Genomic DNA, 13,285 nt, shown 5'->3' with positions numbered 1-13,285 from the left:
TTTGGAGTGAACTGTCACTTTAAAGTCATGACATGTCAATCATCCAGGGTTGTGTTCATTAGGCACCAAACAGAAGGAAACCGACTTAAACCACAAGATTGAATTACAGTACATAGAGTGGAATATATGCCCCTCTTGTTTCTATGGAAACACTTGAGTCATTCTCAGTGAATCATGCAAGGTGTTAAATATAGCATGTTCTGTGTCCTATATAGACAGGACAGTATGGCTCATGGTTGTTAGTTGCATAACTCCAGTATTAAAATGGAGGGTTGTTTTATGTCTCTATGGGCCTTTATTAATCAGTGAAAGTAGTCATTGATTGAAAGGTAAAGTTGAAAAGCACAACATACTGTAGCATTCAAGGACTGGATTATTGGACACCTAACTGTAGACTACTGTATGTCTAAGGTTGGTAGTCACTTGATGGCCATGTTAGAAAGTACTGAAGTAGCCTGAACAACACGTGAGATATTTGTTATTTTAGTTTGTAGTTCTAGTTGGGGTTAGATATTTTATGGCCGTCTAGTCAAAAGGTTCCTAAGATACCAGGTTGATAATAAGTACATAGCTGTCATACACCCCACCATTTATAACTACTATGTCTCATTCATTTCTCTAATTTTTCATTTGTTTGTCTCATGTGTGTCTCAGCTGTGGAACATGAAGGATGGTACTCTACTAAAGATCTGTTCCCGTGACAACAAGGACGCCATGGACTCTCTGCACGGAGGCTGGGTGACCGACCTGCACTTCTCCCCAGACAACACTGTGCTGCTGTCTACAGGAGGATACATTAAGGTAGGAACCACATACACACTGAGAGAGACACACACAGACATGTAAAGACATCGACACACACGCACACACACACACACACACACACACTAATGGGAACAAACTGAGGTTTAAAGCGCTATCGACCAGAGCCCTTGTCCCCCGGGGATTACATCATCACTGCCTGGTTAAAAAGCCAATCAGAGCCTGACTGAGGCTGACCCCCAGGTGATCCCTCCTTCTGTAAAACTGGAGGTAATCAGAGAGGTGGAACAGACACATGCAGACACACACTCCGCAATCCAATCAAGTTTGGAGTAGGATGAGATATGAAATCTCACTCACACTCTCGCTGTGACTACTGCTTTGGGAGTACTATAAACCTACTGTGGTGTAAGAAAGCTTGGGGGCATTACATTTAGCATACGTGGATGGGCGTGGGTAGGTGGGCGGGCGTGGGTGTGAGAGAAGAGAGAGGGAGTTTTTTGCCTGAGTGATTTCAGGAAAATTCAACAGCAGCATTCCTTAACTCACTTGTCTCCTCCGCTCTGAATTCCAAAAGCCTCTAGTAAATGTATTAAGCATATTAACCTCTTACCTCTACCTGGGACGCTTGCGTCCCAACTAGAGCTCTGGAAATGCAAATGTGCTACGCTAAATGCTAATAGTATTAGTTAAAACTCAAAAGTTCATTAAAATACACATGCAGGGTATCAAATTAAAGCTACACTCGTTGTGAATCCAGGCAACAAGTCAGATTTTTAAAATGCTTTTCGGCGACAGCATGAGAAGCTATTATCTGATAGCATGCACCAATACACTACAACAGAAAAGCACAGCAGGGGACGTAAACAAAATAATTAGCATTTCGGCGTTACACAAACCGCACAATAAAATAGAAAACAGTCATTACCTTTCACCATCTTCTTTGTTGGCACTCCTAGATGTCCCATAAACACTATTGGGTCTTTATTTCGATTAAATCGGGCCATATAAAGCCAAGATATCGTTATATGTAGACTGTGTGATAAACGAAAAAAACAGCGATTTCACAACGTAACGTAATTTTTAAAATTCAAAAAGTAGACGATAAACTTTCACAAAACACTTGAAATACGTTTGTAATGCTACTTTAGGTATTAGTAAACGTTAATAAGCGATAAAATTCATCCGTAGGCGATGTACATATCATTAGCTGTCGTCTTGGAAAAAATTTCAGGAGAGAGCTCTTCCGGAATGATCTGGGCGGAGACCGGAGGTACGTCGTGCCCCTCTTTCGGTTCAACCAAGAATCAAAGAGGATTAAATTCACAAGATACTCGACTACATGGGGATGCTGTGGGAGTTGAATGCTCGGTCTTATCTAATTCGGCTCACTGTTAACAATTGCTGGAAGTGGCGCAAGGATATTTATTTCCATTTTCTGTGATCAGGTTTTCCTGCGCTTTCCGATGTAACGCACGTTATGTAATAGCCACAGTCGTGATTTAACCAGTTTTAAAAACGTCCGAGGGTTTCCTATACACACATTCTAACCATATGAACGTACTATATTCCTGGCATGAGTAGCAGGGCGCTGAAATGTTGCGCGATTTTTAACAAAATGTTCAAAAAAGTAGAGGGTAGGAGCAACTAGTTAAACCAGTGGTTTTAACGTACATTGGATCAATGTGATGGATGTTTTTCTTCTAATGTCTCTCAACACATCTTTTTCTGTGATATTCAAGTGTCTGTTTTAGAGGTCGACCGATTATGATTTTTCAATACCGATTATTGGAGGACCAAAAACTGCGATACCGATTAATCGGCCGACTTTTATTTTATTTTATTTGTAATAATGACAATTACAACAATACTGAATTAACACTTATTTTAACTTAATATAATACATCAATAAAATCAATTTAGCCTCAAGTAAATAATTAAACATGTTCAATTTGGTTTAAATAATAAGTGTTGGAGAAGAAAGTAAAAGTGCAATATGTGCCATGTAAGAAAGCTAACATTTAAGTTCCTTGCTCAGAACATGAGAACATATGAAAGCTGGTGGTTCCTTTTAACATGAGTCTTAAAAATTACCAGGTAAGAAGTTTTAGGTTGTAGTTATTATAGGAATTATAGGACTATTTCTCTCTATACCATTTGTATTTCATTAACCTTTGACTATTGGATGTTCTTATAGGAACTTTAGTATTGCCAGTCTAACAGTATAGCTTCCTTCCCTCTCCTCGCTCCTCCCTGGGCTCAAACCAGCAACAGAACGACAATTAGCGCGCGCTAACTAGCTGGCCATTTCACTTCGGTTACACGAGCCTCATCTCGGGAGTTGATAGGCTTGAAGTCATAAAATGCGCAATGCTTGACGCACAACAAAGAGCTGCTGGCAAAACGCACGAAAGTGCTGTTTGAATGAATGTTTACGCGCCTGCTTCTGCCTACCACCGCTCAGTCAGATACTTGTATGCTCAGTCAGATTATATGCAACGCAGGACACGCTAGATAATATCTAGTAATATCATCAACCATGTGTAGTTAACTAGTGATTATGATTGATTGTTTTTAATACGTTTAATGTTAGCTAGCAACTTACCTTGGCTTACTGCATTCGTGTAACAGGCAGTCTCCTTGTGGAGTGCAACGAGAGAGAGGCAGGTCGTTATTGCGTTGGACTAGTTAACTGTAAGGTTGCAAGATTGAATCCCCCGAGCTGACAAGGTGAAAATCTGTCGTTCTGCCCCTGAACAAAGCAGTTAACCCACCGTTCCTAGGCCGTCATTGAAAATAAGAATGTGTTCTTAACTGACTTGCCTAGTTCAATAAAGGTTAATAAAGTTAAATAAAGGTATTTTAAATTTAAAAAGAAAAAAATAATTGTAAAAAATCGGCGTCCAAAAATACCGATTTCCGATTAATCGGTCGACCTCTAGTCTGTTTGAATCAAACTGTTTTCCACGTATCCAAGAAACACAAAATAAATTGACTGCATGTTAATTTCAAACTTCTTTCTCTCGCAGTTGTTAGCTAGCCTTTTTGTTTGTTGTCTTCATTGGGAAGATTCTAGTTTTTATTGATGAGCCCCAGGTCATTAAGCCCATTGTGATCAGTCAATATGTTGTGCATTGTGTTAATGAGTCAACTCCATGGATACTGATGGAGAACTTAACTACTAATTCCATCATTACCTCCTGATGACACTTGCTCTTATCCAGAGTGATGGAGGTATTCTGTCCTTCTATCACTTCCTCTTTCCACACTTCCTTTCTTTCTCCTGAGGTACCTTGACTTGATGGATCTGAGCATGTGTAGATGTAACGAGCAGTGATGGATTATTATGCCTGTCTGCGCTGAAGAGGCGAATCCCTTGTAATGAGCGTTGATTGATTTATTGTGGGTGAGAGGTGAGCTGTCAGTCATAATAATTGCCGTGGCAGCTGTGTATTCATTGTTAAACGATGGCTAATTTAGCCTGGGGAGACTTGGGGACAGAATAAATAAAACGGACTAATTGCATCTGTATGTATTAACAGTGGGCCTTATTCAATCAAACCTGTATCCAGATTTCAGCTGGAAATTATTACAAAATATACAGCACTGGAACAAAATAAGAGACCACTGCAAAATGATCCGTTTCTCTGGTTATAAATCCAAATAAAATGTTATTTGTCACATACACATGGTTAGCAGATGTTAATGCAAGTGTAGCGAAATGCTTGTGCTTCTAGTTCCGACAATGCAGTAATAACCAACGAGTAATCGAACCTAACAATTCCACAACTGCTACCTTATACACACAAGTGTAAAGGGATAAAGAATATGTACATAAAGATATATGAATGAGTGATGGTACAGAACGGCATAGGCAAGATGCAGTAGATGGTATCGTGTACAGTATATACATATGAGATGAGTAATGTAGGGTATGTAAACACATACCTGCTGCGCCTTCTTCACAACGCTGTCTGTGTGGGTGGACCAATTCAGTTTGTCTGTGATGTGTACGCCGAGGAACTTAGAACTTACTACTCTGTCCACTACTGTCCCGTCGATATGGATAGGGGGGTGCTCCCTCTGCTGTTTCCTGAAGTCCACAATCATCTCCTTTGTTTTGTTGACGTTGAGTGTGAGGTTACTTTCCTGGCACCACACGCCGTGGGCCCTCACCTCCTTCCTGTAGGCCGTCTCGTTGTTGGTAATCAAGCCTACCACTGTAGTGTCGTCCGCAAACTTGATGATTGAGTTGGAGGCGTGTATGGCCACGCAGTCGTGGGTAAACAGGGAGTACAGGAGAGGGCTCAGAACGCACCCTTGTGGGGCTCCAGTGTTGAGGATCAGCGGGGTGGAGATGTTGTTACCTACCCTCACCACCTGGGGGCGGCCCGTCAGGAAGTCCAGTACCCAGTTATACAGGGCGGGGTCGAGACCTAGGGTCTCGAGCTTGATTACGAGTTTGGAGGGTACTATGGTGTTAAATGCTGAGCTGTAGTCAATGAACAGCATTCTCACATAGGTATTCCTCTTGTCCAGATGGGTTAGGGCAGTGTGGTTGCGATTGCGTCGTCTGTGGACCTATTGGGACGGTATGCAAATTGGAATGGGTCTAGGGTGTCAACTAGGGTGGAGGTGATATGGTCCTTGACTAGTCTCTCAAAGCACTTCATGATGACGGAAGTGAGTGCTACGGGGTGGTAGTCGTTTAGCTCCGTTACCTTCGCTTTCTTGGGACCAGGAACAATGGTGGCCCTCTTGAAGCATTTGGGAACAGCAGACTGGGATAAGGGTTTCTGCTTTGGGAATGTTTTAATAGATGCTGTGGTTATGACATCACCGATGCACTTTCTAATGAACTCGCTCACCGAATCAGCGTATTCGTCAATGTTGTTGTTTGATCGCAATGCAGAACATATCCCAATCCACGTGATCGAAGCACTTTCTAATGAACTCGCTCACCGAATCAGCGTATTTGTCAATGTTGTTGTTGTTGTTGGACGCTATGCGGAACATATCCCAATCCACGTGATCGAAGCAGTCTTGAAGCGTGGAATCAGATCGGTCGGACCAGCGTTGAACAGACCTGAGTGCGGGAGCTTCTTGTTTTAGTTTCTGTCTGTAGGCTGTAAGCAACAAAATGGAGTCGTGGTCAGCTTTTCCGAAAGGAGGGCAGGGGAGGGCCTTGTATGCGTTAGAATAAGTTAGAATAACAATGATCCAGGGTTTTACCAGCCCTGGTTGCGCAATCGATATGCTGATAGAATTTAGGGAGTCTTGTTTTCAGATTAGCCTTGTTAAAAGGCTCACAGACCTGTAACTTCTTCTTTAAGAGGCTCCTCTGTCCTCCACTCGTTACCTGTATTATTAATGGCACCTGTTTGAACTTGTGGACAGGTGTCTTTTATACTGATAACAACCTCAAACAGTCACACTCCAAACTCCACTATGGTCAAGACCAAATAGCTGTCAAAGGACACCGGAAACAAAATTGTAGACCTGCACCAGGCTGGGAAGACTGAATCTGCAATAGGTAAGCAGCTTGGGTTGAAGAAATCAACTGTGGGAGCAATTATTAGGAAATGGAAGACATACAAGACCACTGATAATCTCTCTCGATCTGGGGCTCCACGCAAGATCTCACCCCGTGGGGTCAAAATGATCACAAGTGAGCAAAAATCCCAGAACCACACGGGGGGACCGAGTGAATGACCTGCAGAGAGCTGGGACCAAAGTAACAAATCCTACCATCAGTAACACACTAAGCCGCCAGGGACTCAAATCCTGCAGTGCCAGACGTGTCCCCCAGCTTAAGCCAGTACATGTCCAGGCCCGTCTGAAGTTTGCTAGAGAGCATTTGGATGATCCAGAAGAAGATTAGGAGAATGTCATATGGTCAGATGAAACCAAAATAGAACTTTTTGGTAAAAACTCAACTCGTCGTGTTTGGAGGACAAAGAATGCTGAGTTGCATCCAAAGAACACCATACCTACTGTGAAGCATGGGGGTGGAAACATCATGCTTTGGGGCTGTTTTTCTGCAAAGGGACCAGGACGACTGATCCGTGTAAAGGAAAGAATGAATGGGGCCATGTATCGTGAGATTTTGAGTGAAAACCTCCTTCCATCAGCAAGGGCATTGAAGGTGAAATGTGGCTGGGTCTTTCAGCATGACAATGATCCCAAACACACCGCCCGGGCAATGAAGGAGTAGCTTTGTAAGAAGCATTTCAAGGTCCTGGAGTGGCCTAGCCAGTCTCCATATCTCAACCCCATAGAAAATCTTTCGAGGGAGTTGAAAGTCCGTGTTGTCCATCAACAGCCCCAAAAAAATCACTGCTCCAGAGGAGATCTGCATGGAGGAATGGGCCAAAATACCAGCAACAGTGTGGAAAAACCTTGTGAAGACTTACAGAAAACGTTTGACCTCTGTAATTGCCAACAAAGGGTATATAACAAAGTATTGAGAAACTTTTGTTATTGACCAAATACTTATTTTCCACCATAATTTGCAAATAAATTCATTAAAAATCCTACAATGTGATTTTCTGGATTTATTTTTTCTCATTTTGTCTGTCATAGTTGAAGTGTACCTATGATAAATTACAGGCCTCATCTTTTTAAGTGGGAGAACTTGCACAATTGGTGGCTGACTAAATACTTTTTTGCCCCACTGTATTTGCAGAAAATGACAACTGGTCAAAATAACAAAAAAGATGCAGTGTTGTCAAACATCGAATAATGCAAAGAAAATAAGTCCATATTCATTTTTAAACAACACAATACTAATGTTTAATTAGGAAGAGTTCATAAATCTTTGCTTTAATAACCCTGATTTTCAATCACAGCTTTCATGCTTGTTGGCATGCTCTCCACCAGTCTTTCACATTGATGTTGGGTGACTTTAAGGCGCAACAATTCAAGCAGCTCGGTTTTGTTTGATGGCTTGTGACCATCCATCTTCCTCTTGATCACATTCTCAGACATTTTCAATGGGGTTCAGGTCTGGAGATTGGGCTGGCCATGACAGGGTCTTGATCTGGTGGTCCTCCATCTACACCTTGATTGACCTGACTGTGTGGTATGGAGCATTGTCCTGCTGGAAAAACCAATCCTCAGAGATGGGGAACATTGTCAGAGCAGAAGGAAGCAAGTTTTCTTCCAGGACAACCTTGTACGTGGCTTCATTCATACGTCCTTCACAAAGGCAAATCTACCCGATTTCCAGCCTTGCTGAAGCACCCCCAAATCATCACTGATCCTCCACCAAATTTCACAGTGGGTGTGAGACCTGGAGAGGCCTACAAGCCACAGTATCTCGCACCCACTGTGAAAATGTGTCTTTGTGAAGGACGCATGAATCAAGTACAAAACTTGCTTCCTTCTGCTCTGACAATTTGGGGTTTTGATTGAGTTAAGGCCTAGTTTGTACTGTAGCTTTGTCTGCCTGAAGAAGACCATGTCTTTCCAAATGTTGATTTTGTATCACGCTGTATGAAAACTAACTTGAGGAAGCAGCCAACAGTGAGAAGAACTTATCATTACAGACGTGTGTGTTCAGTAGAAGTGGTGCTGATGGGATCAGTAGTGCTGTGATGTTGATTCAATAAAGCTAGTCTCCCTGATGTCTGTCAACCCCTATCTGTCTCCTCCTTATGGCTTCCTGGAGTAACTTCCCACCACAACACTCACACTATCTCTGTCTTGCTATATTTAAAGGAGATCTCTCCCTCACTCTATTCTCCATCTCTGGTCCCTTTCCATGGACTCTCATTATTTATCTTTTTTTTCTCTCCGTCTGGTCCATGTGACAGGTAATATCAGGTAGTGTAATTAAAAGCAGCATGGTGTGTGACCCTCTGGGAGCTGTTCCAATGCTTCCTTAAGCCTCTGAGACACCAGGATAGGACATTGTGTGTGTGTGTTTCAGGGAGTGATGAGGTGTTTTGGGGCAGCTCTCTAAGTGAGGGTGTAATATCACACTGACCCCATCATTCTCTGCCCGGTAATACCTCACACAGCCTGGCTTACACCTGTGAGACAGCCCCCGACGCACAGTTATACATCACACAGTCTGACACACATCACGCACATGAAGACACGCACACACACACACACATACATGCAGACACAGGTACGCACATAGGTACACTCAGAATCAGCGGGATCTCACAGATTCAGCATGAGTTGCTGTGAGACAATCTGTCATAGTGCCATAATCCAAGTAGAGGTGGGATGTGTGAAGAGGCTCATCCTGACACACACCTACCTACCTACCTACACACACACACACACACACACAGCAGGAGACCCTGAGTAATTCACACGGAGCGCTCAATCTTAGATGCTTCATCCTCACCCCTACACCTCCACTGTTGCTAAGTCAACACTAGTCCTTAGGATTGAGGAGACACAGTATACATCCCAAATGGCACACTATTCCCCTATTTAGTGCACTACTTTTGATCAGGGCCCAACTCGCTCTGGTCAACAGTAGTGCACTGTATAGGGGAAAGTGCACCATTTGGTATGCAACCACAGACCAATATACAGTACCAGTCAAAAGTTAGAACACACCTACTCATTCCAGAGTTTTTCTTTATTTTTACTATTTTCTACATTGTAGAATACTAGTGAAGACATCAAAACTATGAAATAACACATGGAATCATGTAGTAAGTGTTAAACAAATCAAAATATATTTTATAGCCACACTTTGCCTTGATGATAACTTTGCACACTCTTGGCATTCTCTCAACCAGCTTCACCTGGAATGGTTTCCAACAGTCTTGAAGGAGTTCCTACGTATGCTGAGCACTTGCTGGCTGCTTTTCCTTCACTCTGCGGTCAAACTTATTCGAAACCATGTCATTTGGGTTGTGGTCGGGTGATTGTGGAGACCAGGTCATCTGATGCAGCACTCCATCACTCTCCTTCTTGGTCAAATAGCCCTTACACAGCCTGGAGGTGTGTTGGGTCATTGTCCTGTTGAAATACAAATGATAGTTCCACTAAGTGCAAACCAGATGGGATGGCGTACCGCTGCAGAATGTTGTGGTAGCCATAATGGTTAAGTGTGTCTTGAATTCAAAATAAATCAATGACCGTGTCACCAGCAAAGCACCATCACACCACCTCCTCCATGCTTCACGGTGGGAACCACACATGCGGAGATCATCCGTTAACCTACTCCGCTTCTCAAAGACATGGCGATTGGAACCAAATATCGCAAATTTGGACTCCTCAGACTGAAGGACAGATTTCCACCGGCCTAATGTAGGTACATTGCTTGTGTTTCTTGGCCCAAGCAAGTCTCTTCTTATTGTTGTCCTTTTAGGAGTGGTTTCTTTGTAGCGATTCAACCATGAAGGCCTGATTCACAGTCTCATCTCAACATCAACTGTTCAGAGGTCTCTTACTTGAACTCTGTGAAGCATTTATTTGGGCTGCGATTTCTGAGGCTGGTAACTCTAATGAACTTATCCTCTGCAGCAGAGTACTCTGGGTCTTCCTTTCCTGTGGCGGTCCCAGTTTCATCATAGCGCTTGATGGTTTATGCGACTGCACTTGAGGGAACTTTAAAAGTTCTTGAATTTTTCCGCATTGACTGATCTTAAAGTAATGATGGACTGTCTTTTCTCTTTGCTTATTTGATCTGTTCTTGTCATTATATGGACTTGGTCTTTAACCAAATACAGTTGAAGTCGGAAGTTTACATACAATTACGTTGGAGTCAATAAAACTCCATTTTCAACCACTCCGCACATTTCTTGTTAACAAACTATAGTTTTTGCAAGTCTGTGTCATGCACAAATTCCTAAGTAATTTTTCCAACAATTGTTTACAGACAGATTATTTAACTTATAATTCACTGTATCACAATTCCAGTGGGTCAAAATGATCACAAGAACGGTGAGCAAAAATCCCAGAACCACACGTGGGGACCTAGTGAATGACCTGCAGAGAGCTGGGACCAAAGTAACAAAGCCTACCATCTACACACTATGCCGCCAGGGACTCAAATCCTGCAGTGCCAGATGTGTCCCCCTGCTTAAGTCAGTACATGTCCAGGCCCGTCTGAAGTTTGCTAGAGAGCATTTGGATGATCCATAAGAAGATTAGGAGAATGTCATATGGTCAGATGAAACCAAAATAGAACTTTTTGGTAAAACCTCAACTCGTCGTGTTTGGAGGACAAAGAATGCTGAGTTGCATCCAAAGAACACCATACCTACTGTGAAGCATGGGGGTGGAAACATCATGCTTTGGGGCTGTTTTTCTGCAAAGGGACCAGGACGACTGATCCGTGTAAAGGAAAGAATGAATGGGGCCATGTATCGTGAGATTTTGAGTGAAAACCTCCTTGCATCATCAAGGGCATTAAAGTTGAAACGTGGCTAGGTCTTTCAGCATGACAATGATCCCAAACATTTTTGCAATGAAGGAGTAGCTTCGTAAGAAGCATTTCAAGGTCCTGGAGTTGCCTAGCCAGTCTCCAGATCTCAACCCCATAGAAAATCATTGGAGGGATTTGAAAGTCCGTGTTGCCCAGCAACAGCCCCAAAAAATCACTGCTCTAGAAGAGATCTGCATGGAGGAATGGGCCAAAATACCAGCAACAGTGTGTGAAAACCTTGTGAATACTTACAGAAAATGTTTGACCTCTGTAATTGCCAACAAAGGGTATATAACAAAGTATTGAGAAACTTTTGTTATTGACCAAATACTTATTTTCCACCATAATTTGCAAATAAATTCATTAAAAAAACCCTACAATGTGACTGTATATTAGTATCTATATCCACAGTAAAACGAGTCCTATATCGACATAACCTGAAAGGCAGTTCAGCAAGGAGGAAGCCACTGCTCCAAAACTGCCATTTAAAAAAAAAAGCCAGACTACGGTTTGCAACTGCACATGGGGACAAAGATCATACTTTTTTTTAAAATGTCCTCTGGTCTGATGAAACACAAATAGAACTGTTTGGCCTTACTGACCATCGTTCTGTTTGGAGGAAAAAGGGGGAAGCTTGCAAGCCGAAGAACATCATCCCAACCGTAAAGCACGGGGGTGGCAGCATTATGTTGTGGGGGTGCTTTGCTGCAGGAGGGACTGGTGCACGTCACAAACTAGATGGCATCATGAGAAAGGAAAATTATGTGGATATATTGAAGAAACATCTCAAGACATCTGTCAGGAAGTTGAAACTTGGTCTCAAATGATTCTTCCAAATGGACAATGACCCCAAGCATACTTTCAAAGTTGTGGCAAAATGGCTTAAGGACAACAAAGTCTAGGTATTGGAGTGGCCATCACAAAGCCCTGACCTCCTATAGAAAACTTTTGGGCTGAACTGAGAAAGCGTGTGTGAGCAAGGAGGCATGCAAACCTGACTCCGTTACACCAGCTCTGTCAGGAGGAATGGGCCAAAATTCACCCAACTTATTGTGGGAAGCTTGTGGAAGGCTACCCAAAACGTTTGACAATTTAAAGGCAATGCTAGCAAATACTAATTGAGTGTATGTAAACTTCTGACCCACTGGGAATGTGATGTAAAAAATAAAAGCTGAAATACATCATTCTCTCTACTATTATTATGACATTTCACATTCTTAAAATAAAGTTGTGATCCTAAGACTGAATTTTTACTAGGATTAAATGTCAGGAATTGTGAAACTTTTAAACTCAGTTTTTTTGGCTACGGTGTAAACTTCCGACTTCAACTATTAGTCTTTCTTCTGTATACCACCCCTACCTTGTCACAATACAACTGATTGGCTCAAACGCATTAAGAACTAAATATATATTCCACAAGCTTTTAACAAGGCGCACCTGTTAATTGAAACGTATTCCAGGTGACTACCTCATGAAACTGGTTGAGAGGATGCCAAAAGTGTGTAAAGCTGTCATCAAGGCAAGGGTGGCTACTTTGAAGAATCTCAAATATAAAATATATTTTTTGATTTAACACTTTTCTTTTGGCTACTACATGATTCCATATTTGTTATTTCATAGTTTTAGTCATACTTTTGTTTTGCCCACTTTCAATGTAGAAAGTAGTACAAATAATATATGCTCTATATTAGTACATTACGGTTCTATAAAAGACTAATGCAAGCGATATAATGTTGAATTTTCTCAATATTCCAAAATACAGTGCTTTGCAAAAGTATTCAGACCCCTTGGATTTCTTCACATTTTATTGTGTTGCAAAGTGGGATTGAAATGGATTACATTTAAAAAAAAATGTTTGTCAACAATCTAAACAAAATACTCTTTCAAAGTGGAATTTTTTTCAACACGTTTTTTAAAGATGAATAAAAAATAAATAAAATATATTAGTTGCATAAATATTCAGCTTCCTGATTCCATACATGTTAGAAACACCTATGTCAGCAGAACATAACATGTATGTGGGTACTGTATGTTCTCTTCTCTCAATATACCCATATACACTGAGTGTACAAAACATTAGGAGCACCTTCTTTAGAACAGCCCCATTTCGTTAGGGCATGGACTCTA

General features: G+C 41.8%; 1 protein-coding gene across 1 annotated transcript in view; it reads left to right on the top strand.

Moving 5' to 3' along the window:
• LOC115107136 (apoptotic protease-activating factor 1) overlaps positions 1–13,285 on the top strand; it is a 102,669-nt gene that overhangs the window by 55,395 nt on the left and 33,989 nt on the right. Inside the window, exon 27 of the mRNA XM_065008372.1 lies at positions 655–801. Coding sequence (XP_064864444.1) covers positions 655–801 — 147 coding nt within the window. The remainder of the gene's footprint in view (positions 1–654; positions 802–13,285) is intronic.

This window comes from Oncorhynchus nerka, linkage group LG23 (genome assembly GCF_034236695.1).
Source record: "Oncorhynchus nerka isolate Pitt River linkage group LG23, Oner_Uvic_2.0, whole genome shotgun sequence".
NCBI classification, from domain to species: domain Eukaryota; kingdom Metazoa; phylum Chordata; class Actinopteri; order Salmoniformes; family Salmonidae; genus Oncorhynchus; species Oncorhynchus nerka.
Note: the sequence above shows the minus strand (reverse complement) of the source record. Positions and strands in the feature narration are given on the sequence as shown.